The 24697-nt window shown below is 43.3% G+C and overlaps 2 protein-coding genes across 2 annotated transcripts; one reads left to right on the top strand and one right to left on the bottom strand.

Moving 5' to 3' along the window:
* Positions 1-232: 232 nt before the first annotated feature.
* On the top strand, positions 233-11759 carry GLIPR1 (GLI pathogenesis related 1). The gene is given in 8 exon segments (XM_032688194.1): positions 233-734; positions 5379-5482; positions 5484-5601; positions 5636-5656; positions 7663-7772; positions 9513-9595; positions 10746-10772; positions 10856-11759. Coding segments are annotated over 8 exon segments (795 nt in total). The 5' UTR covers positions 233-554; the 3' UTR covers positions 11008-11759.
* A 2944-nt stretch (positions 11760-14703) lies between these two features.
* On the bottom strand, positions 14704-20659 carry KRR1 (KRR1 small subunit processome component homolog). Its single transcript, XM_032689243.1, is given in 11 exon segments — positions 14704-15351; positions 16912-17005; positions 17131-17208; positions 17378-17548; positions 18047-18103; positions 18685-18768; positions 18855-18894; positions 18896-18978; positions 19245-19379; positions 19869-20044; positions 20562-20659. Coding segments are annotated over 11 exon segments (1251 nt in total). The 5' UTR covers positions 20644-20659; the 3' UTR covers positions 14704-15100.
* Between the last annotated feature and the right edge of the window lie 4038 nt (positions 20660-24697).

Genomic DNA, 24697 nt, shown 5'->3' on the forward strand with positions numbered 1-24697 from the left:
TGCCTCAAAGCTGGAAGACCAGATGCTGAAACGCATGACTGTAAGGAAAGGGTTAATCACATTTGCAGTATATGCCTTACTAAGCGCTCGGTGGCGGAGCTTGCAGAAAACTTCACGGGCGCCTGTGCCCAAACCGCAAAAAGGAACTAAGTCTCCGTTCTGGCCCTGCGGGGGCAGGCTCGACACAGATACTCTCTGCAACGTTCCATTGCGGTGTGTTATACAGCGGAGTGAATGACTGCACAAGGAGTGGGGTCACACACAGGACACTTGGTTTAGGGGGCACTTGCCTCGTACGGCTCCCGGAGGAGACTCGACAACGCCCGAATCGGGACCCGAACGTGCGCACTGCCCAAACCCCCCCTACCCTCGCAGCTCGTGCTACTGAGGCACTGAAACCACGCCTCCCCTCCTCCCATGCTAATGAGGGACTGGATAAAAGATACTTGGGGAGAGGCCGAGCTGTTTTACCACCGCTTGGAAGGCCGAGGTGTGGTGCTGGATCCACGGCAGTGACTTACTGCTTGTACCATCTATCTTCTCCCTCTCTCTCAATGACAAGCAGATTTTCTGCTTGTGTTCTGGCTTTACTGCTCTTCTGTCATTTCTCTGACTCCTATGAACCATCGACGTTGCCTGATATTGAAGATCCAAAGTTTATTGAGGAATGTGTGGAAACCCATAACAGATTCCGGTCTGGAGTGGATCCACCAGCCAGCAACATGCTCTACATGGTAAGGGGATCTTCATAACTTATGTCCCAAGTGTGTAGCATTGTGGTGGTGTTTATGATTCTCAAAGATTATTTTCTGATCAAATGCAAAAAATAAGAAAATAAAAGGAAAAAAGCCAACCTCCTGGGGACATGAGTGACTACTTTTTAAAGCAGAGGAAAAAAGCTCTAATTATCAGGTGGCTTTATGTGATCGGGTGTGTGTATGGTTTTGCCAGGACTTAAAATTCCTCATTCGAAACCCAGGATTTCAGCTCAACGTAACGTTTTGTGCTGTGAAAAGCCTCCTCGTTCTGAGACACCTCACGCAGCTCAACAGCCCGAGGTGTGATTTATGTACAGACCTGAGCACACCCTTTCATGCTTCAGTCGGCAAGGACAGAGACTGTGTTGCCAAACAAGGCTTTCTCTGCAAGGCTCTTACCTGCTGACCCAACAGAGCTGTTCCTTGGTGCTGGGGCTGCAGGGAAAGCCCAAAAGCAACAGGAGCAAGCGCTAGGGGCGTCAGGTTCCAGGCTGCTCTGCCCCCTCCTTGCTCCCTGGACACATAAGGGAGTGATATCTGCAGCTACCATGCGAAAGACAGTCTTTCTTTTTGGGATAAGCTCCACAGGTCTCTCAAGTGGACCATAGCCATTATCGTAATTCCAATCTTTTGTTTGTTTCTTTTCCATACCATCTCACATGATCACCACCAGAATAGGACATAACCACAACTGTAATTAACAACATCCCAATTGACATTAAAAAAAAAAAAAGTTCATTTTCCATTTCTGGTTGTCTAACACTAAAAGACAAGTGCCCACTAGGGAGAGCTGAGTGAGCAGCGGTCAAGCTTGGATTTCACACCTGACAGGAAATAATTTAGTTTCTCTTCTAGATGCATCTTTTACTTCAGCTTTCTTCAGCTGGGCATGCTGAACTTCCAGTACATGTTGCTTTGGATTCTTTATTTTCTGCATTTCTTCACTGGCCCTACACCAACAAATGTTGCTAGGATGTGTTAGAAGAGCAGTATTCATCTTTTTAAATTGGGTTTACTTTCTCCTTTTGAAAAAGAACTGAAATCTGGGGGGGAAAAAAACCAGCTTAAGAAACAAATAAATAAATTACATCTAAAACAAAAACTAAATCATGGTAAGTTTCTTTTGAAACATGGCAAAACCACTAGTCTTTAATATGACCTCTCCCAGGAACAATTTAATGTGAAGAAAGCAGTATGAGACATGATAAAATCTATAATGAAAGTAAAAGCATTGGAATAGAAAACAGCGTATCTCTTCACTTTTAGTGGCCTTTTGCACTTCAAAAAGGAGGAAAAGGAGATGGCTCCTTTATGTCACGGGGAACTTCTGTTTGCTGTAGATAACTGCCCACTTAGATATGTAAAAAGTAAGACCATGAATTCAGGGCATTTCCATGTTTTGGAAAACTAGTTTTTAAAAGAAAATACAAGACAGAAATTCCTTTAACTGCAAGTAACAAAGCCCAACCATCAATATTTGTAATACATGTATTATAAAATGAGAATGTTGATCTGAAATTTTTTTTACCTGACAAATGTGAGTCCTTTCTCATGTACCCAAAGCACAGCTTAGGTCTATTCTGAGGCTCCTCAAAATCAGTACAAAGAGTCTCACCAGTTTCATCAGGACTTGACGACAGTCTCCTTTGACTTACTGCTGCCTTGCACCACTTATCATATGTTATACATTCAGTTTTTCCTCCCTAAATCAGCAAGCAGCTCATTACAAAACCAAAGCTGAGAAGCAGTTTGTGAGTGAAAATAATTGTAAGTACCGCTTCCTTAAACAGCAGTGAGACATTCTTGTGCTGTGCATTTTTCTCCATGCTGTTTAGTCCAATCTTTTTGCATAAGTGCAGTATTATAAGCAAATAAGGATAACTACAGTTAAACTGAAGATCATTCTGAACTATCAGTTTCTGTACACTGCTTTTCAACTGTCAGCCAAGTTAAGCATTCACACAAAAATGGAAAGTATATTTAAACTTATTAACTTACCTTTATATACGTATACCTTTATGGAACTTTAAACTTTTTATAGGACGAAGGGGAAAAGAGATGTGTAGGCTCTTAAAAAACAGAATGTGAAAAAAAAGACCATGAAGCACTAAGGTGCATCCAACACTATCATACATCTTTCATCATGATCTTGAAAGTTATCATCTAAGGAAACACCAACTGCTCACTTGAAATAAAAGTCCCTGCCCCAAGTTTACTTTTAATATTTGATATACTGATTTCCTAGGCAAATTATTTATGTGTTAGCTTGTGGTTAGTATTTGGTTTGCATGGCAAGGTTTTGGTAGCAAGGAGGCTACAGGGTGGCGTCTGTGAAAAGCTGCCAGAAGCTTCACCCTTGTCCAACAGAGCCAATGCCAGCCAGCTCCAAGAGTGACCTGCCACTGGCCAAGGTCAAGCCCATCAGCCACTGTGGCTGTGCCTCTGGGAGAATACATTTAAGAAGGGAAAAAGCTGTTGTGCACAAGCAATTGCAGCCAGAGAAGAGAGGAGTGTGAATATGTGAGGAGAACAACAACCCCACAGACACTAAGGTCAGTGGAGAAGGAGGGCAAGAAAATCCTCCAGGTGCGAGAGCAGAGATTCCCCTGCAGTCCATGGTGCAGACCATGGTGAGACAGCTGTGCTCCTGCAGCCCATGGAGGTCCACAGTGGAGCAGAGATCCACCTGCAGCCCCTGGAGGACCCCACACTGGAGCAGGTGGATGTCTGGAGTCAGTGAGCCAGTGGGAAGCCCACCCTAGAACAGGGTCCTGGCAAGACCTGTGGCCCCATGGAGACAAGAGCCCGCACTGGAGCAGCTTTGCTGGCAGGACTTGTGACCCCGCAGGGGACCTACACTGGAGCAGTCTGTTTCTGAAGGACTGCAGCCTGTGAGAAGGACCAACACCGGGGCAGTTCATGAAGAATTGCAGCCCATGGGAAGGATTCACATTGGAGAAGTTTGTGGAGAGCTGTTTTCTGTGGGAGAGACCCTGTGCTGTAGCAGGGGAAGAGTGTGAGGAGTCCTTCCCCTGAGGAGGAAGGAGTGAGAGAGACAACATGCAACAAGCGGATTGCAATGCCCATTTCCTGTCCCCCTGTGCTGCTGGGGGGGGGAGGGGAGAGGAAAATCAGAAGTGAAGTGAAGCCCTGGAAGAAGGGAGGGGTAGGGAGAAGGTGTTTCAAGATTTGGTTTTATTTCTCATTACCCTACTCTGATTTGATGTATAATAAGTTCATTTCATTTCCCCAAGTTGGATCTGTTTTGCCCATGGTGGTAACTGGTGAGTGATCTCTCCCTATTCTTACTTTGACCTATGAGCCTTTTGTTGTATTTTCTCTCCCCTGCCCAGCTGAGGAGGGCATTGACAGAGTGACATTGGTGGGCACTTGACATCCAGCCAGGGTCAACCCGACACAGTGGGAAAATACACCCCCCACAAATGTTAGCCATTGGAAGAAGTGGGAGACATAGGTTACAGAATATTTTCAAATCTCTGTAGATGCATTTTGTGGTGATCCTGTGATTTTTAAATACTGATTGGTAGCACAAACAATACACGTTGTTTCAGACTTATCTATGGTACAAAGAAAGTTATTTATGTAAAACATAGCGATAAAAATCTAACAACCTACCTTTGTTAAATTTCTACAAAAAAAAAATCTACCAATTACAAATTTACAGTCTACCTTTTCCCTTGTCATGGCTACTGATCAATTCAAAACAATTACAATTCCATCATTTGCAGAAGCAAGTGAGATATTTTAAGTAATTCAGAAAAGGACAAATTAAAAGAATGTTATTTAAAAAAAACTTCAAAATAGTTCAGCAGTGCTGGACAGCTTTATTTTGAAACACAAAGTATATCTAGAACTACAGGCACGCATTTGTGGTACTGTATCTTCCAGGAGGTACAATGGTGTAATCACTTAACCAAGTTGTGTGCACAAGAAAACCCAGCAAGAGCAGACACCACCTCCAGTGCAAACAAAAGACATTTATGTGACTCAATTGCCTAAATAATCATTTTCTGTAGGATTGAATAGCAAGTGAATGAGTCATTCCACAAATATGAATTCAGCACTAACATTTGAAGCTGCCAAACACAAAGATACTAACCAAGGAGTTGAGTTTAAACTGTCCCCAAAATCCCAGTGTGCTTGTGAAGTGATCTACAAGCAGTGGCCTTAATACATGAGGCTACACAAGACTCCTGCCTGGTTGGTATGGTAAGCATAACCCTCACTCTCCAGATTTCATATAAATTCACTCTTTAATTTATATTAATGTTCTCTCATGGCTGGCACAACCCTGAAATGCACATTGTGCCACTAACACTGTATTTGACTGACATACAGCTCTTAGTGTCCAACAAACCAGTCAGCCAAGATTACACACCACCCCAAAAACTTCCTCAAGTTTAATGAGTAACTAAGTGCAAATCCAAAAGAACTGAAGCCCAATTTACCATGTACTCTGTAAGTCTCAGCAGAAGCAAAGAACAAATGAACCAAAAGCACGTATGTACTAAGACATAGCTTTCCTGGAAGTTGCTCTGAATTACTGCATTGCAAATAAAGTGCTAATTAACCAAGATTTTAAATCTCTTTATTTTGCAGAGTTGGGATCCAGATTTGGCAAAGACTGCGAAAGGTTGGGCAAAGAAGTGCTTATTTAAACATAATATATACCTCAAAGAGCCAGGGAAAGCTCACCCAGATTTCCCGTATTGGAGAAAACCTCTGGACTGGCTCACTTTCTGCCTTTACTGTGAAAGGAGCCATCAGCTCATGGTACAGCGAGGTCAGATTCTACACTTATAACACCAATACAACAAAGAAAAAAAAAAAAAAAAAAAAAAAAAAATGGCAGAAACATATGCGGCCACTATACACAGGTAGGCATTGCATTTCTCCATCTAAACCATGAACCAGCTTTGCCATTTTGACACAGAAACTCTGCATTTCTGTTCAAGATTCAATGAACTTCTTCAAGCTGTAGTCTTACTTTATGTTTGTGTGCACAAGATGTTCTTATGTTCCCATTTATGAGAGAAGAAGAGTCACTGTATTATTATTTAAATATGGAAGTTGTTGGGTTTTTTTCAGAAAGAAAACAATACAGCCATCAAGCAGTCAGGTTTAGCCAAGCAGTGGCCAAAAACAGGCAGTGGCTATGGACTTCAGTGCTTGGTGGGATGAGGTCCCAGCTCTGGCAGGCAGCCTCAACTTGCCAAGGGCTGGGGAAATACCATCACAAAAAGAGATGTCTGCAGTTCTGCAAGTATCATATGCACATTTTTCTCAACCACTATTACCAAAGAAAGAAGCAGAGTGAGGGAGAGGAGTGCCACTGCATGCAACCCCGCAGTCACTACCCACAGCTATGTGAGAGCAGGACAGCAGCAGCTCTAGGGTTAGATTTTCACCTGAGGCTATTTAATATTTTCTACAAGGATACACATCTGCATTTAGGACTTGAATAGATGAAGTGAAGCTGGTGGGCTTTCTGAACGATACACGCAGGTACTTGTATGCAGAGAAGATATTTAGATGCAGAACCTGTGAGAGGTGACAGCACATTGCTTTTTGACCCTGCTCACAAGGACATGGCAAGAGTCAGCATCTTGAAACTGCAGTGAAATGCACTTTATCTGGCAGTAGAGCACAGTGATGTTTGTAGAGGAGCAGTCCAGGCAGTTTCGTGGGGGAGAATGAAAAAGTAAGGTTATTCCCACTTGAAGTCAGTGGTGATAGTGACTGTAGCTAGAAGATGTGTGTGTCTACCAGCTTTGGGAGGTATCCTTGGGTCTTTACTTTTAGGGAACTCCTCATTCCTCTTCCTCCTTCCCATACGGAGAAGAGAATTTTCCCTGGGCGCAATTACTGCAGTTACCACAACTACATCTCCAGCATATGTCCCAGCCAGTGGCTGCTTGGGATGGGGAAGTTTGTGTGATTCAGTCCTTCACAGTTCTTGGGGATGCAGTTGTCTATGGCTGGTGTCAGGAGCAGCCTCTGGTCTGCCACTGCACTGAGAACATCCTCAAGAGCCTGAGCATTGTCCCCAGCAAAGAGGCACAAGCAGAAAGAGCCATGCCCCTCTTCGAGGCAGGGGCACGAATGTGTTTATCTCCTATGCTGTTAGGGTCTTTGACATCGTCAGTCATCGCTGCTGTTGTATCACCCTCAGGTACCACTGCACCCTTGTCTCCACTCTGCTGCTGTCGTGGGATTTATTTTTCCGGAGCTGCAGCATTTGACTGTACTCTAATCTTGGAGCTGGATGTAGGATGCTGGATTGCACAAAAGGGTTTCTGGTAGACAGAGGATCACTAAATGATGTAATGCCCCTGCCTCTATGTTACCTCAGTCATGGCTGTGATGCTAAAAGGCGGGACTGCAGTCTGGACACAATCTTTTCCCTGCTCCTCCTGTAACACCAGTGCCTTCTGGCAATTTGCCTATATGTCCTTGCAGGATTTAGTACAGCAACAATCAGCCCTCATAGAAGCTGTAGCAGATCATGCAGCCTTTTCTGCACAGGTTTGAACTGTTCTCCCTCGGCAGAAAAGGCAGAAAGCTAATGGATTAGCTTGAAGCCAGTGAGGTGAACTTCACCTTCTCCTTTGCAAGAAAGGAAAACAACCTGTTACAGCCAGTTATTCCTGTTTTCAGCATTGTTTTAACAAATATGTGGCAAATTGAGTGTGAAAACAATCAGTCATTTTTCAGACCAAACCATAGGTTTGAGATCCATCACTGCTGCTTTTCCCCATGAAGCCTGCCCAAGGAGTGCTCCTCAGCCCATTTGGATGTTGTAAAGCGGAGGGCAGGTCTTCTCCTAATGCTTCAGACGCTGAATCAAAGCTTTTGTCACCAGTGTACCTGTCTGTCTTTGCAGGTTGTTTGGGCTACAAGCTACAAGGTTGGCTGTGCCGTCCACTTCTGTCCCAGAGTGGCATACAGCTCCATAACCAACGCTGGACACTTCATCTGCAACTATGGGCCACCGTAAGGTTTTTCGCTATGAATATTTCACAGGGTCCCTTCCATCCCACAACATGCAACTTTATTAGATTATCTATTTCCTTCGTGAAAGGAAATGGTTCCCAAAATGGAGAGAGCTACACCTCTGTCCAACCATCTTTTTTTTATTTGCTGGATGTATTGAAGCCAGAAAAGCAGTGGAACTGGTAAAGAGGGTAAAATATTAGCTGCTGACATGAAAATACTGAAGTGATCATCTGAAAATGAGTCCTCTTCTCCTGAGTCCCAGGATAGCCACAGATGGTTACCAAGGTGCAAGCCTGAAGTCTGAAGATACTCCCACACATGCCTGCATAATTAAGCCTCTAGGTTGATGGTTTGATAAATTTTGAAGTTTTCAATGCTTGCAGCTGTGATCTTAGCAACTGAGGGCTGCTCATGAGGCTTGGGCTGCTCAAAATTTGATCTAGAGGTCCTTCATACACAGTCTTTACCCTTTTCCAGCTAATTAATGCCACCACCAGTCTAAATACAGCTTTAAAAGCTTTACATGCATAGAGTGTTGGGCCAAGACCAGGCCAGCCCTTGATCTCAAACTTTGGCATTCCTTTTGCCTTTGCTTCATCCTTGGAAGAAATATACTGCTGACCAGATCCCTTGAAGTGACATAGCAACTGCTTTTCCAGAAGCCCCACACCCAAATGTGTTGTGCAGAGGACCAAAATCAGTCTGGATTGTTTGCCCTGTGTTGAGAGGGACCCTGTGGGGAAGAAGAGTGATGCCCTCACCAGCACCCAGCAAAGCAGGCAGGGTGCTCTCTGGGAAGACAAGGGGCTCTAGAGAGGGTTTTAAAGCTGGGCCCTTCCCTGCTGAGTGAGGACACTGCAAACGGGCCATTATATGCTAGCAAGTGGAGTAATGTCACATCCAGCTCTTGCTTTTGAGAAGCAGCAGCTTCAGTTCTTTCTTTATGTGATCCTGAATTCTTTTCAGCTCTGCCAAGGGCCCAAGCAAGATGCATAAACAATTTCAGTTCCTAAAATGCAATGAAAACCTCACTTTGCTGAAAGTAATTGAGGTCTTACCATGAAATTTAGCACTGCTGAGATTGCATGCTTAAAAAATTCTTCTGCCTGTGTTTAAGGGAAGTTTGAGGCATGCTGTAAATCTTGTTTTGGCCATGCTGCCAGCAAAGTGAATCATTGAGCTGTGTTTGGTGCAGTATCAGACATATGGGCAAGTAAAATCGAGCCAAGAGACTGGGCAGGGGTTGTTGGTGCCAGTCATGCCAGTGGCAGAGGGAGGAAGCAGGAGGGAGACCCAAATCGCTCCTGAAGTATTTACAAAGAAGTGGAGGAAATCACTACCTGTGGGAGATTCTCTGACACCAGAGATTTCCTCTTCAACATTGAATACACACGTACACACACAGTAACTGAAGGTGCTCTTGTTTCTATAGCTAGAGCCAGCTTTGAGACCTCATAGTTTCCATGCACACTAGTTACCCAAGTTTGAGCCTGCTTAATTCCCATGCTTCCAATACTGTCTCCAGGTTCCTGAGCAACAGGGTTCCCCATTACATTTAACCTCTTAGGCACAGGGCACTCAGACAGGCACCTGTCTTAGGCACAGGGCACTCAGACAGGACTGTCCAAAAACCATCACTCTATCAACACAAGTGAAGGAAAAATCAGGTTAAAATCTAATTAGTGGTAGGTTCTGCTCCCAAGGGCTGTTTGAGAGCAGTGTTACTTTGCTTCACAGTGGGAATTACCCAACGCAGCCGTACAAGACCGGAGCAGCGTGCAGTGACTGCGGTGGTGATCAGTGTACCAACCATCTCTGTCGTAAGTAGAGGACAACCAGTCCTTCTCCCTAAGCAGAAAGAGCACACAAAAGATACCGACAGGAAGCAGGCACAGCACTCTCCTGTTCTTAAATATAGACTGGAGTCAGAAGCCAAGTGGGCAGTGATGCTCAGAGAGGAGGGAGGAGGGTGGAAAGAGCCTGTTTTCTACCCTGGTGAGTGACAGGGTGGGGTCTGCTTTCCATGTGCTACAGGCTATAATACGGAAGATATGGGGGCTGCAGTTTAAGGTGTTATCACCTCCACTCACACCAAAGTTACTGCTTGCAGAACTAGGAAGCAGATAATGGGACGCGTGTCTTGTCCTGGGGGCTCTGGGTTATTATCTGATGCATGAGCTGTGGCTTGAGCTGGTGCAGGTTCAAGCAAGCCTTTCCCCTGCCATGCTGCTGCAGGTGGGGAGAGCATCCACAGCACTGCCAAAGCTGCTCGCTCCAGTGAGCATCAGCCAGGCCATCTACTTTCCCCTAAGCACCAGGACGGAACAAGGCTGACATGCAAGAGCCCTTCATGGGGATGTGATGCTCAGCCTGAGTCTGACAGCCTACCTGATTCACCTGCACGTGGCTTTTTAACGGCTGCATGGTGTCAGGTGGGAAGGAGACCACCTGAAATTCCTGTAAGGACAAGGCACTGTTCTATGGACATCTACTTGGGGGTTGCTGAGAGTATGGTCATGCTTTTCCCCAGCACTCGATCTTTGATGAACTAAAGGAGTGGGAAGGTGGTGTTAAAATACCAGCCGCAGGAACATGAGGGAGTCCCGGATTCACAAGGCTGTTTAATGTTAGCTGCAGGCTGAGGATCTTAAACATAAAGTACGGGGCAGAAGCCAAAGTAATCTTGGGAAGCACACCTAGGGGAGTGAGTTGTCTCTGCATCAACCACTGGTAGGAGGAGAAGTCAACACGGTGTGATCAAGCACTCCTCAGCAAAGTCTCTGTAGGGACTCTCTCCAGAGAGGGCTCTCCTAGAGTCAGTGGGTCTTTGCTTCTTCCTGGAAAGCAATGCATCTCCCATACCTGTATTTGTGAGGCCATTGTGAGGCTCACGCTTCATTCCCTTTTGGTTAGAGTCAAATAGTTTCTAACTTAAAAGTCTGCTTACGTTCACTTGTTTTCTCTCTCCAGAAAATGCGGAGCGCGACAAAGTCGTTGGTAAGTACCGCTAGAATTACTGCTTCCATTTGTTGCCCTTGGTGCAGTAATACTTGAAAACAAGTGAATTGTATTGTTCACAGGTGATCCCACGTGGCGTCCAGACTGGGACAGACCTGCATGTGACGAGTTCTGCATCTCTGTTATTGCTCTAAGGTCATTATTCCTTATACTGACAATTCTGGCCACCTGGCTCATACCCAAATACTGGTCTCTAGCACCTGGTAGTGGGTGACACATGTAGAAGATCACACGAGCACTTGGCTTGGCTCAACTTATCCCTTCCCTTCACATAAGTTACTGGTAGCATAAAGATTGGTAGAGACACTGTTTGCCTCCATGACTGATTTAGAAATACAGAAATACCATCTTCGTTGCAGGCAGCAGCTACAAGAGCTGATAAACAGCTTTCTCATTGCTCAGAACCAGTTAAAAAGTTAAAATGGCTTTAGATGTTAAAATGGCTTTAAAAGTTAAAAAGTTAACTTTCTGAAGTGGAGCAGTGTGTGGGATCTGGTGGGTAAGGGAGCATGCTGTCCAGGCAGCACACTAAGGTCCCGGCAGCTGCCCAACACACTTTCTTTAGGAAGGGCTGGGGGTGTCTAGTGCAGGAGCCTGGCCCCAGCCCCCAGCCAAGGTCCAGGGAAAGCACTCACCTCTCTCATTCCTATTGCACTCTTTCCTTGGATGCTCCTACAGCAAGGTGCAGAGTATCCTGTATCATTTAAATCTTTTTTAAAGAATTTTTGGATCCCTGTGAGCTCTGGCATTTGTATCCTGTGGCAGGCAGTGTGTTTCCCAGTCTCAGTGTACTTGAGCCATTGGTACTTCTCTTTGCTTAGAATTTGTTTTTAAACACACATCATCTATGCCAAGACAGTTTCAGCTATGTTTACGTGTTATGTATCACTGCAATCTTACCTGGTTGGTTTTTTTTCCTGAGCTTAGGGGTTTTAGTGCTGTTTCAATAAATTGTTATTTCCTGCTTCCCGTGTATGGCAATTGTGTATTTGCAACATGAGCTAAAGTTTAACTGCTGGTGCACAAAATAACACCACAATCATCTCCAACTTACACAACACTGAGAAACAAAATGCTGGGAAAGATAGAACTCCAGATAAAATCACACTGTACCCATAGTTAAGACTTTGGTTCAACAGCTACTAAAGAATGAGTCTCCTGGAACTTGCACATCTGAAGCAAGCACAAAGCTGTGGAAATAACTGCTATGTTCAGCTGGGTGTGACCTCTGCCACCTGCAGTTGCTCGGCTCAAGCAAAGCCTTGAAGGAGCAGAGCTGCACAAACTCTCAGCTAGACTGCAGTAATTTGGAAGCCTCTGCACCATGTCCCTCTGCAGGGCACGGACTCACTGCTATAAAGGAAGTTCCCTTTCACCTCTTTGTTTCTGGGATACTGTCACCACAGTACCTTTCAGTGTTTCTGCATACCTCCTCCTGATCCCACTATTGGCATGGATTTTTACTGAACAACACTGGAATTGGAACTCAACATTTCTCATGCTACTCCTCCAGGTAGTTACCTGCTTGCACTACAGTCATTTTGGCATCACAGCATTCCCTGAATAAATCACTCACGCAGTCTGTGCACTCTTGTGTAAAACCCAAGCCTCAGGCTCCATGTACTGCAATGTCCCATCAAAAACGGGCCAGCAAGTGGCACATGGGCAGCAGGATTTACTCTCTGTACGCTATCTTGCACAGGGTTCCTACAGCAGCATGGAGCCCACCACAGTGTCTGCTCCTGTGAAGCCCTGTGCGGTTAGATCCTACTACCAGGAATGCAGGAGAGGGAAGCGTGTGCACTGCTGTGTCCAGGGAGCTTAAAATGAGGTCAGCAGGAATTCCCCCCTGCTTAGTTTAATCTATGCTCAGTCTCCAGGAGAAGAAACAAGGCAGAGACCTTACAGTTCAAAACAGTCACAGGACTGACATTTAACGATACACTTCAGCAGCTCTTAGGAAATACTATAGAAAAAGCTTCCTTAAAAAACCTGGAAATCATGGGGGCTTAGGGGAATTAAACACCCAAACTTTACAATGTGGCATCTTTCATTCAAAAAAAAAAGCCTGAAGGTCAAAAAGTCAAAGGTAAACAAATAGCTTTGTCATCTTAAGGACATCCGAAAATCCAGGTATTTAGCTCTGGATGATCAAACCACTTTGAACTGTCCACACTTAGGCATATGCCCATGAATTCCATATGATAAATGCAAAACACTGATATAAATCAGTTTATGGAGATAATTCGCAATAGTTCAAGCTGTTCTGAAAATACAAAAAAACCTTTTTTACCCTTCCAAATCCACTACATTTTCTGTTTGCTTTTTATACAAGTTTTACAACTGAATACCCATACTCTCAGAAAACAGGTGCAAAAAGCACCAACAGTGACACCATGCAGCCAGTTACTATTCAGATGTGGACTCTTAGGCAGACAAATCCTTTAGTTTAACTTTCCTACAGGAATGAGTAAACTTTCTTGATTTTCCAGTCTAACTAAATAAATGTCCAACCAACAATCCTTGAAATCCACAATAAACAAAAAATATGAAACAAAATCTTACGCCCTTCCACTCCATAACAATAGGACGAGACTGCCTGAAGACTGCTAAGAATTCTACAGATAGGGATTTGATGTAAAAGCTACGTTTGACGTAAAAGCTAAAAATTTAGAACTCAGTTGTGAGTCCTGAATTAAAAAAGCACACTTCCACAGAAAGTATAATTTAAATCCAGGCTGCCACCAAGGTGGGCTATGTTTTCCTGCACTGCAACTCAGGCAACCAAGCATTTAGCTGATGCAGCTGGAAAACACTTTTTTGTAGGATACTTTCACAGCCAGATCAGGTTCCTGAAATGATATGCCAGCCTGCAAGACCACTATGGGACAACCAGCCCTACAACTTGTTTTTAACTTTTTAAACAACAGGAACGCTCATGCCGCTCCATCATGAGAGGGGCCTCATGCAGTTCAGATTAGAGCCAAGGACTCTCCCTTCCCTAAGACACTTATGGTCCTTTGCTGGGTACAGTCAGTCTCCCCCTTACTGGGTTCTCTGCAGACTCCTCTGTTGAAGCACATTCGTGGGGGCACGCTCTCAGAACTGGCATTTAAACATACTGCAGTGTGTCCTGTTGAAATTAGTCCTTGCACTCTGTGAAAAGTCTGAACTACCTCACAAACTCTGAACGTCAGTCTCCCCTTTGCACTGTCAACTGCCAAACGCCAGTTGGGGTTTCTAAAGAAGCTATCTAACCACATATATTCAAAATTTTTATTTATATGTGTAAGGAAAAAAAATTGGCTATGCTTTCACCTACTAGTTTGAAATAAAAGGTCACGCACCTGAAAGCAGTGAGTGGCACCGTTCTAGCATAATCATTTCCCCTGCACGTGCAGGTGATCAACATTCTAAAACCTGGTAAAAACACTCTAACAGAGTCAGGAAATTAATGTGGCTCTACCTCATTACATTTGTTTCTTTAATCTCAAACATATGAAATAAGCAACAGCTGCTCTGCCGGTCCACTTTATTTCATCACATTTTGCATTTTCAGGAAACTGAAAACCCTCTAAATTTCCTTTAAAATAGGGGAAGGACCTCAAAAAAAAAAAAAGAGGAACACACTTTTTTAAGACATTCTTGCAAGCAAGAAATAAATTAAAAATACATTTAGAGGTAGATAAAATGATTTTATGCTTTCCCTGCAGCACACACCCTGTGTAAAGACACTTTGTACCACATTCTGTCTAAAATACCATAAGGATAATGCTAATAAGTGACAGTTTATTAATGGTATTAATGGTAATCAATGAAGGTTATGGTTTGTCTAATTCTTATATGAAGCTGTGAGGTTTTTTCCTGGAAAACAACATGTAGGTTGGGCAGCAGACTATTAATTAAAGGATTTAAGAACAATGTATTAAAATAGTTTATTAACATCAAGACAAGACACACACAAATAATCAGCTTTTACAGAAACAAAAGCATAATACAGTAAAAAATCTTGCCCGTTTAGCAAAAGTTATCACCACAACTGAGGCTGTCTGGTAGTCTTTCACAGAAGAATTACCTTGAACTTTCACCTTATTAGAGTTCTCTGACCCTAAAGTTTAACACTCCACATCAAACTCCTAAATGTTTCTATTATGAAACCTTCCCTTTAGGCAGATGGGATATTATCCAACTCTCTTACTTTCTGAAACACTATAGTGGCACAGATTTTCTTCACCAACCTTGGCAAGTCTGCACAGCTGCTTTAGGTCCACTAATTAAACTGTACTTGTGAAAATAGAATGATCTTTCTACCTAGTCTTTTCTTGTCCAGATAATACCGACAGCAAAAAGTCTCCAATCTTGCAAGGGTGAAAATGTTCATTACTGGAGGAGAAAAGTGAGTATCTTGGATGGTGAATTACTTCTTTTTTTTTTTTCTTTTCATCTGCTGCCATTTTTAACTTCACTTCTTCCTCAGGAAGCGCTCCTAATTTCTTTTTCTTTGCATTCTTTACCTTTTCCTTGATGGCTTCGATATCAATTTTTTTCTCAGTGGAGGCTACATAGTAAGAAATATAAAGGTAACAGACATGAATTTTACTTCTTAAAAATTTTAACAGTCTATGAGATACTTCATATATAAGCATAGTAAACTGCATCTTGTGGCATTGGTTAGGACTCATGTTTACTAATGTTTTTATAGATTGTTCATCTAAGCATTTTTGTTGAAACTCATATTATCTACAAATCTTATTCAGCAGAATTCAAAGGAGAACAGTCATATAAAAAATCCCATACAACTGCATTTGGACACAGATGCCACAATACAAACTATTATCCCCCACTCCTCAGAACACTACTGTACTCCTCTGAAATTAATACATACACACTGTCTTAAACACAGGTCTATTGGCATGATTGATCTCACATAAGAAGAGAGAAAATAACCGAGTGCTTATATCTAGAAGATCTTTCATAGTATTTTGTCTTTCTGCAAGTAACTAAAGTGGTAAGATCCCAAACATGCCTGTAACATGCCTGTCCATAGCAATCCATTACTGACCACTGTTGGAAATAGGATGGGGAAGGGTGGGCTGGGGGCATATGGTGCAGATCTTTGACCCCTGCATGCAGACCTTTATAAGAGACTGCTACAGAATACTGAAGTGAAACACTTAATGCTGAGCAACATGAATAACCTACTCTTACGTTCACCTAAGTGACGGTATTTTCTCTTTTGAGCACGAGTCATGAATTTGGATCTAACTCTCCTATCTCATACAGTTAATTCCTACATCTAACAGTAGGTACCATATGTCTTTGGATCTCAGTTCTTCTCCTCATACAAACTAGTGCTGTCATCTATTCTTGGAAGACTGAAGGATTTTAGCTCAAAACACACATCAACTAGAAAAGCACCATATTTGAGAGACAGTGCAGTCAACAACAGGCTCATTGGAAATTTACTGCCGCCACAAAGAAAATAGTACTGTATCAATGCTGCAGAACACATGCTTTTCAAGAAACACAGACTTTTAAGCTCATAAGAAATTGTGTAATATATAGTGTAATAATATATAGGTAGTATAGCCAATACAAAACATACATAGTATATCTAATCATGAATATGCAGCATAATCAATGAATCCAAAAAACTGAAGACTTGTTTCTCTAGTGCATTAAGAAAATCATCTGAGAACATAAGCTCTTCCTCTGCATACAGTGGTTTTTGCTTTAACTTTTAAAAAAATCTATTTACCCTATCTTGTACCAGTACTTACCTGTGGCAAAAGTTTCCAAGTAAATACTGCTTTTGGGTTTCTTTTTAGAAAAGCCACTTGAAGGTAAAAGTTATGACAGCTTCACTATAAGACTGAAAGCCAGAAATTGATGTAGCCAGGACAGCAAATCGAGACTGGGCATTCTACAGAAAATTGTAGTTTTACAGGTATAGAATTATTGGCTGCATGATCTTTCTACTGTGTCTGGCAACTCTAGGCATGGCTCTGACCATAGGACTTTTTTGTGTGACCTTTTTTTTTTCCTAGGCTGTATCTGCAAAGTCACTTAGCCTAGGAATTGACAATAGAAGGTTTTAGAACAGGAAAAAAAAGGTTACCTTTCTTTGTTTTTACAGCTGTTTTTTCCTTTGGTGGGATAAAAGCTTTATTTCTTTCTTCTTGTCTTTTCTTGATTGCATCTGCTTGCTTTGCCTAAAGTTAGCAATAAAAACGTCAAGTAGCAGTAGAGCAGGGCAAAAAGGACCGAAAAAAAAAATCAAATTCCAGGTCAGAAGTCAAATGCTTTTTAACTGGACAGTGGACCAGTACAGTTTTACCTTTATCTCTTCCATTTTCTTGCGTTTCTTCTGTCTTTCTTTCAAGAAGTATTCACCACTTGCCAATTCTTTATCAATCTATGTACGACAATTACCAAGAAGCCTTAAGTAATTATGGATTATAAGCCAGATGTTTAGTATCAGGAAATCAAGATCTTGACAGAAAAAGCCTCCCAACCTCTTCTTAGAAAGAACAAATTTCAAGTCGTACTATATTCCTGCATAACCAAATAAAGTTTCAACTGACCTGGCTTTCTGGCTGTGGAGGTGGGAACGGTGTGTATTCCTTCTTAGTATTTTTCTTCTTCGGCTCCTTGCGTTTTTTCAAGTTCTTCCGCTTAAACTTAGGTAAAAATCTTTCCCAGCTTTGTGTCCTCAGTTCAGGATCTTTTGCTAATTCCCTTTTGATCATCAAAGTCTTCAGTAGTTTCAGAACGTCATAAAGAAGTTATTAAAAGCAGTATTACAGTAACAGTCAAGAGATTCAAAATACAAATTTTACTAGACTGTCTTACGGTGAATATGCTACATCCAAACCTTCATCTCTCACTTCAGTGAGAGCAGTGGGGCTTAATTATGAACAGCAGAACCAGAAAGATTCATATGTCTCAAAATGGAGACAGAATGCACTGGAGAAGGTGCCTCAGTGTAAATAAGCAAGTATTAAGCAAACAATCGAAGGGCAAAAAGTTTATACACACTTCCTTTAGTGTTTTCTCAGATACTGTTAATGGTATTATGGCAATAATCCTAATAAAATGGAGGATGCCAAAGTCAGGGTTTTTTTAAAGCAGTACACTGCAGAAATTCTCAAATATAGATTACCACATAGAAACAGGTAAATTATTAACACACAATTATCTGGGAAGAAATAGTATTTTCTTGTAAACAAAGCCACACAGTGGACTATGCTAACCTTGATGTTATATATGGGATGTATATTCTTCATTGTGTCCAGAACAACTTTTCTGACCTGTATTTAATACAAAATGAAGAACAGAAAACTCAGCAAGTATTTCATATTCTAATAATTTAAAATACCAGCTATATTATCTTGCTTCCTCTCCCTGCCTCTGTTTCCCCAAAGTAGCGAGATATAAAATCATAGAAACATTAAGGTTGGAAAAGACCTCCAAGATCATCGATTCCAGCCTTTAAAAAGCTAATGCACAGGGTTAACTAGAAGGCACAGCACTTTAGAAATATAAATAATATTGCCATGTTTCTAAGAGACTCCAGCAGACCCCAAAAAATATATTACTGTCATGTTCCCATGGATCTTATGGTGTCATGAGGAACTTGCTTTTGACAAGCATTCTTCTATACAGGTATTAAAACATATACAAGTATTTTTTCTTCCAAGACAGAATGACCTCAGAGTCTAAAAAATTCAGCAGCTAAAACGATAAGATTACAGATTCCTGTAGCTTACTAACACATAGCTGAAAAGTCAGTGAAATACTTGAGGCTGCCAGATTTTGCCTAACACCTGCCCTTGAGCTGGGCGCAGAAGTTTGCGTTTGCTACACAAACAGCTCATCTACCTCCCCTTACCTCTTTTAGCCCACTAAAGGGTCCAAGAGCCGAAACAGTGTTGCCTTGCACCATAATATAACAGTTTGTTAACAGTTCCAGAGCCTATACCAAAAAAAGAAATTAATTATGAAGACCTGACACAAATTTGGGTGTAAGAATTGTCTGGTTACTACACTTAGAGGAAATACCTTCAGAGTAGATCCTTTTGGCCCAAGAAGCCGTGCTCTTTTTTATAAAAGTCTCTCTCTTCCTCACCAGAGAGCCTATCTTAATGATGTCACACGCAACATCATCCTGAAGGATACGAACTGCCTAAAAAGAAAAGATGCAGTCAATGTCATCTGAATGCAAGTGTATTATTCATAAGAGTCAAGAGAATACTTCAGTTTATTCTTCTCACTTTGCTTTCAGATATATTTACTTTAAATATGTATTTTATTTTACTTGACTCACTTGAAAATCCCAGATTTTCAAAATGTACTCCTTTATAGGACAGAATTTGAGTAGGATATATAATGGACTTTAAGATAGAATATAAGCATTACGATAGATACAAACTTCCAGGATTTATTACAGACCTGCTCAAATGGAACACTTCTTGCCAGAAGTTTTATTAAATCTCTAGCTCTGATGATTGCATATGGATCAAAAGTCTTCTTAGTGGTAGTGACAGTCATGCTTCCTTCAATTAGATCCAGCGCTGCATTCACATACTGCAGTATTTGAAAAGAAACAGTGCATCAGTCTCTAAATGGGAACCTCACAATTCAGCTTTTGCAATAAGCAGTTAACAATCAGAATGCCATATTCTGAATGCAGATCTGTTTTCCAAAATTTCTTAAGTGACTTTTAGCTTAAGGAAATTCACACACACAGACAAAAACCAGACTGATATATGTCACAAGGCCCAAAGCATCTCCCTCATCTCCCTGAATTAAGTGCTGAACAAAGCTGTCAGGGTCTGGATGAGAAGATCAGCAGAGAGCTTTGCTAACAGCATCTGCAAAGGACTGCAAGTCAGCTACACAGTTCTTCAGTGATTTTGCCAACAAAAAATGACACTGCTAATTCTAAACGCAAGCACAGTAGAAACTTACAAATACAGTATGAGAAAAGCAACTTCCACTATTTTAATAAGCTTAGTTAAGACATGTGTGTCTCGAAAGATAAAGTGCAGCATCACAATTATTAAGAATTCATACGTGTTCACCCAAGGCTTTCTGGACGAGTGGCCAGCACTCTTTCAAGTACGCTTCTCTATACTTCGGGAATAATGTTGCAAAACTGCTTTCTTCCAGCAGCCCTTTGGGATTATCCTCTCTTGTAAAAGCTGGCTCTTTCCATCCATCTGGCACAGTGAGAAGTTCCGATTCATCAGCTGTTATAGGTATAACAAAAAACCAACAACAACAAAAAAAAAGCTGTTGAGTTTTTTTTTCCTCCTATTGCATCAGTGACTATTACACATCTCCTCCCCGTTTAACTACAAAAGACAGGGTATCTGAAAGCAGAGGGACAAAGAAGTTTGGTTTAATATTCTCTAGAATCTGGTTTGCATCTCTACTGGCCATAATGAAGTTGCTGCTTTAAGCTACTTATGCTTAAACAAACAAACAAACAAACAAATCCACCGCTGAGATATGCGCTGTTGCTAAAACATTATTATATATATATATATATATATATAAGGCTACTATACAAGTATATTACACAAGCACAAGGCACAGACTGAGGCAAGGAACCCGAGTACCTTGAGGGCGGGCGCACCACCACAAGCCCCAAGCACCCAACAGCAGCCTCTACCCTCCCCAGCGCCGCACGGAGAGGATCTGCAGCCCTAGGGCTTCCCGACGCGCCGGCCGCCAGCCCCGCACGGACCCGGACCCCATCCACACCTGGCACCGCTTTCTTCTTGTTCTTCTTTTGTTTTTCTGTCTGCCTCGGCCCCGGCTCGGCCTCCTCGGTGGCAGTCGCCATATCCGCCCGCGCGCCGGAAGGGGCGGGGGAAGTGATGCACGGCGGGAGGGGCCGGGCCGGGCTGGGCCCTCCTCTGAGGGTCGCTGGGAATGTCTGACCGAAAGGGCGCCTTGCTGCTTGTGCGCACGGGGCGTTCCCGCAGATTCCCGTCTGCGTGACTTTGTCCCGCTCGCAGCACGGTCTATCTCACGCTGGGTTTGGTGACTGGTTTCCCTGCTGGAGACCTCCCTCCCTTCCTCAGGGTGGGTTGGCAGCCGCTTTTGGACTCTGTGCCTCTATTCTGATTACAGGAACGGTCTCCCAAGATTAATGCTGTGATTGAGGTGAGAGGCATCTACCAGGTGTCTTCTTTCCTTCCTCTTCTTTCGTGTGAAACATCTTTTCCAGCCACATTTTTCGGTTTTGAGTTCTCTGTCGTTACTCTGCAACATAATGGGAAAAACTCCCTGCCTCGTCGAAATGTATGCTGAAGTACAAGCACATAAATAGCTGAAGTACTTAACGAAAAGGAATTCCTGATTAATATTTCAGTTGAATAACGTAATTTAAGATTCTCTGGGAAATGCTCTGCATCCTCTTCCCTCTCCCTGCCTGTAACTGAGAATTTGTTTAATAAAAGCAAGAATGTTGCCTCCTTCTTTCTCTTTTATGGAGACCATAAAAAGCCAATGGAGTGAAGTACTGGAGGAGACCTTTAAGAGCAAGAACACTGTGAGGCAGCACAGTGTTATCTTTGGCAGGTGTTTATCAGACCTGTCTATAAAAACCTACTCTCTACGATGTTTTATAGTGATGAGAAAGATATTTATATCATCTAATCCATACATAATGAAAATATTAATTAAAAAAATCAGTTTTGACCCGGCCACACACTTTCCTTTGGACCTGTCACCTGTCTTTCCTAGCGTGCTCCAACTCCCAGCCTTTCGCCCACCCCATCTCCCACAGCAAACAGAACTCCAGGATCCCTTATGCCTGGACGCTTGCCATCCAGCTGATGCACAGTTTTAGCCATTTATTTTAATTTCTGTCTGTCCGTATCCTTCAAACAGGGAGCCCGCTGTGGGAGCGCTTTCCCACAGAAGGGAAAAAAGCGGGGAGGGGACCCCGCGGCAGAGGGTCCTGCCGGGTCCCTCCGGACCTCTGAGGAGGTTGGTTACTCATTCCCGATCCCGCTAGATGGCACTGGCCGCCACGCTAAGTGAGCATCCCAGACGGAGCTGCCGTCCGCCCAGTGGCTTCTGGAGGGCGGCGACGGGAGGGATGGAGGCGATGGGAACGTGCTCCCTCTTTCCCACGCGGCACTGCACTGGGTGGAGTCCTGCTCCTGTTTCACCCGATGCCGAGCTTTGGATGCCGAACGCCATTGACAGAAAGATTCAGTGCCTCTGGACGAGCACAGGGAGGCAAATTTGCTTCTCTCAGTTCTCGGATACAGAAGTCTTCTGGGCCTGCCTGCTTAGCTGGTATCCCTCAGTGCTGCAGAGCTTGTGAGCACAGGACAAGGGGCCTGCCCGGGTGTAGGCACCTGGTCGATGCGAAGGAAGGACCAGGGGTCCTGGGAGGCATTTCTCCTCAGAGGGAATGCAACAAAGTGCATGAAGTGCTCGCTGCATTTCTCACCTGAACAGTGGCCACGTTTTGTGAAAGCACAGCAGAGCAGATTTGGGAAGAATTTGAGGAAGGATAATTAGGTTAGTCCAGCACTTGTTTAGTGTCTGACTCCTTCTATGAGTAAGATGCAACCCACCAAAAAAAAATCACAGGAGTGGACTGTGGAAGGGGTGTGCCAACATTGTTTGGCAGTGGGAATCAGCCTCCTGACAGGACAAGAGGGGAGAGGTAGAGAGACTGCAGTCCATGGAATTTCAAGAGTGTGAATTAAAATTACAGGCTGCAGCAAGAGAGAAGAGGGAGCCCAAGGGAGAGGCGCAGAGGAGGAGGTGGCACAGCCAAAGCAGTGAGTGAGACAGTGTGCTCTCTGAACAAGCAGTTTTGAAGGTCACAGGAAAGGACTCTGGTGAAATATATTTTTTTTCCTCCAACCTGTCAGCCTGTTGGGTAGTGCACTTGCTCCATGCGTACACCTCTTGTATCTCACCCTCTATCTCACACTTCTGCAGTGGCAATGACAGCCTACTGATGTACCCACTCCTCTCCTGCATCCCAGCCCCTGCTCCAGCTGCTGCTACATGGGGATCGGGGAGCCCCCCAAGCCTCTGTGCTAGAGGAGAAGTGCACAGTGTATGGTGTAAGAGGACAAGGGGCCTTATGGAACCCAACTTCTCCTTTTCAAAGGATGAACAGCCCTCTCCGGTTCAGCGCTGCACTGAAGTGTGTCTTTGCATAATTGAGACAGGTCCACTGAAAATAACAGAAAATAGAGGCAGTAATGCTAACAGGCTTGGAAGCTGTGATTCAGGAAGAGTCTCAGGTCCTCACCTTTCTGATTCTTTGAAGGAGACAGCGATTTCTCATCTTTTTCTCTTACCTCAGTATCTGTAGTCTGGTTGGATACAGGGAAGCCACTTCCCTAAATTCTTGGTTAGGAACAAGGTGCTCCCACAGACCTATTCCACTCCTCCAGGCAGCCTTCTCAGTCTCCAGACAACAGCATGTTTATATAAGTTTTATTAGTCACTGCTCAAATGCAATAACCAGCCACTGGTCATCTGGCAGGGTTAGGAAGCTGAATACAGCTAGCTGGGGGGACAGTGGCTGATGAGAGGACAGGGACTGAAGCTGGTGCCCAGGTGACTTCAGCTGAGCTGCACTGTGATGGGGATGCTGCAGTTCCACAGGAGCTGGGTCCTCTGCATGCTCTGCAAGCTGAGCTCCCAGGCAGAAGGGACAGCGTGAGTGCCGGCGCAGTGGTGGGCACAGTTACCACACAGCATTTGGGATGCAGTGCCACTGAGATTCCCTGCCCTCAACTGCCCTATCCCCCAGGGTCTGCATGCCCTCCCAGCTGTGTCAGTAACAAGAGACAGTGTTTTCCAAAAGCAGCTTTCACTGGCAGCACATACCAGGTTCAGTGTTCTAACAGCCCAGTGTGAGATGGAGAGACCCAAGTGCAAAGGGCTCCTGCATAATACAGATCCCAGCCTAGCAAGACCCCTACAACTGCTGGACTCATTGCTGGGCTTGGGGGGACCTGGAGCAGCTCTGTGTGTGTGTAGTTTTTTCCTCTTGAAAACAAGGCAAAGGAATGAAACAGCACAGCCACACAGCCTCCCTTAATTGCATTTCAGGCAATAGGATAAAAAGGGCAGTGCGCTGCTGTTAGAATGAAGGTGCCTCTTTATTATGCAGCAAAGTAATTATTTCCTAGTCAGTAGATAGGACTCCAGCCACTTGGCACTTTCTTATGTGCTATTTTCCAATCCAAAAGAGCAACTTGGGATTTTGTGATAATTCAAGCAATCAGATGAGCTCATGCACATGGCATTCATTCACTAGGAATGCCACGCAGATCCCATTCAGCCTCAGCACTCATAAATCCATGTGACACTTTTATCTATTTATAAACTTTTAACAGCAGGTTATGATTGTTATGCAAGCCGTTTTCCAGGGATTAATAAGCAGCTTGTGTTGATGGTAGCAAGAAGGGCCATTAACTACTTTAGGACAGTCATCAATCTGTAATAAATGCTCAGCATCTGAATCATTTCTATGTAATTAAATAATCAATACTGCCTTTTGATTGAAATAACTAGAGAATTGTATTTCAACTTTATCTTTGCTTGCAGTGTTTTTAATTCTTTTAGTTTACAACAGGGCAGGAACAGACACACGGGCAAGCAAGAGCTTCTTCTGGTGTAACAGGCTCTTAAATTATCAACTATTTCATATAAAACCTCTCAAGTGATCAAATATCATTCAAACTGGCCACCAAAACCAATTCATTAGATTGGATGGAGAAAAAAATAATCCTGTGTTCTCCTTTTTCTGTTAATATAGAGTGCTTTCATTATTGGAACAAAATTAGGTCATTGAGTGACTGACACTGGGAGGTAGCCTGGCAAAATGAAAATAACCAAACAGAAGCTCCTCC

Source organism: Chiroxiphia lanceolata, chromosome 5 (genome assembly GCF_009829145.1).
Source record: "Chiroxiphia lanceolata isolate bChiLan1 chromosome 5, bChiLan1.pri, whole genome shotgun sequence".
NCBI classification, from domain to species: Eukaryota; Metazoa; Chordata; class Aves; order Passeriformes; family Pipridae; genus Chiroxiphia; species Chiroxiphia lanceolata.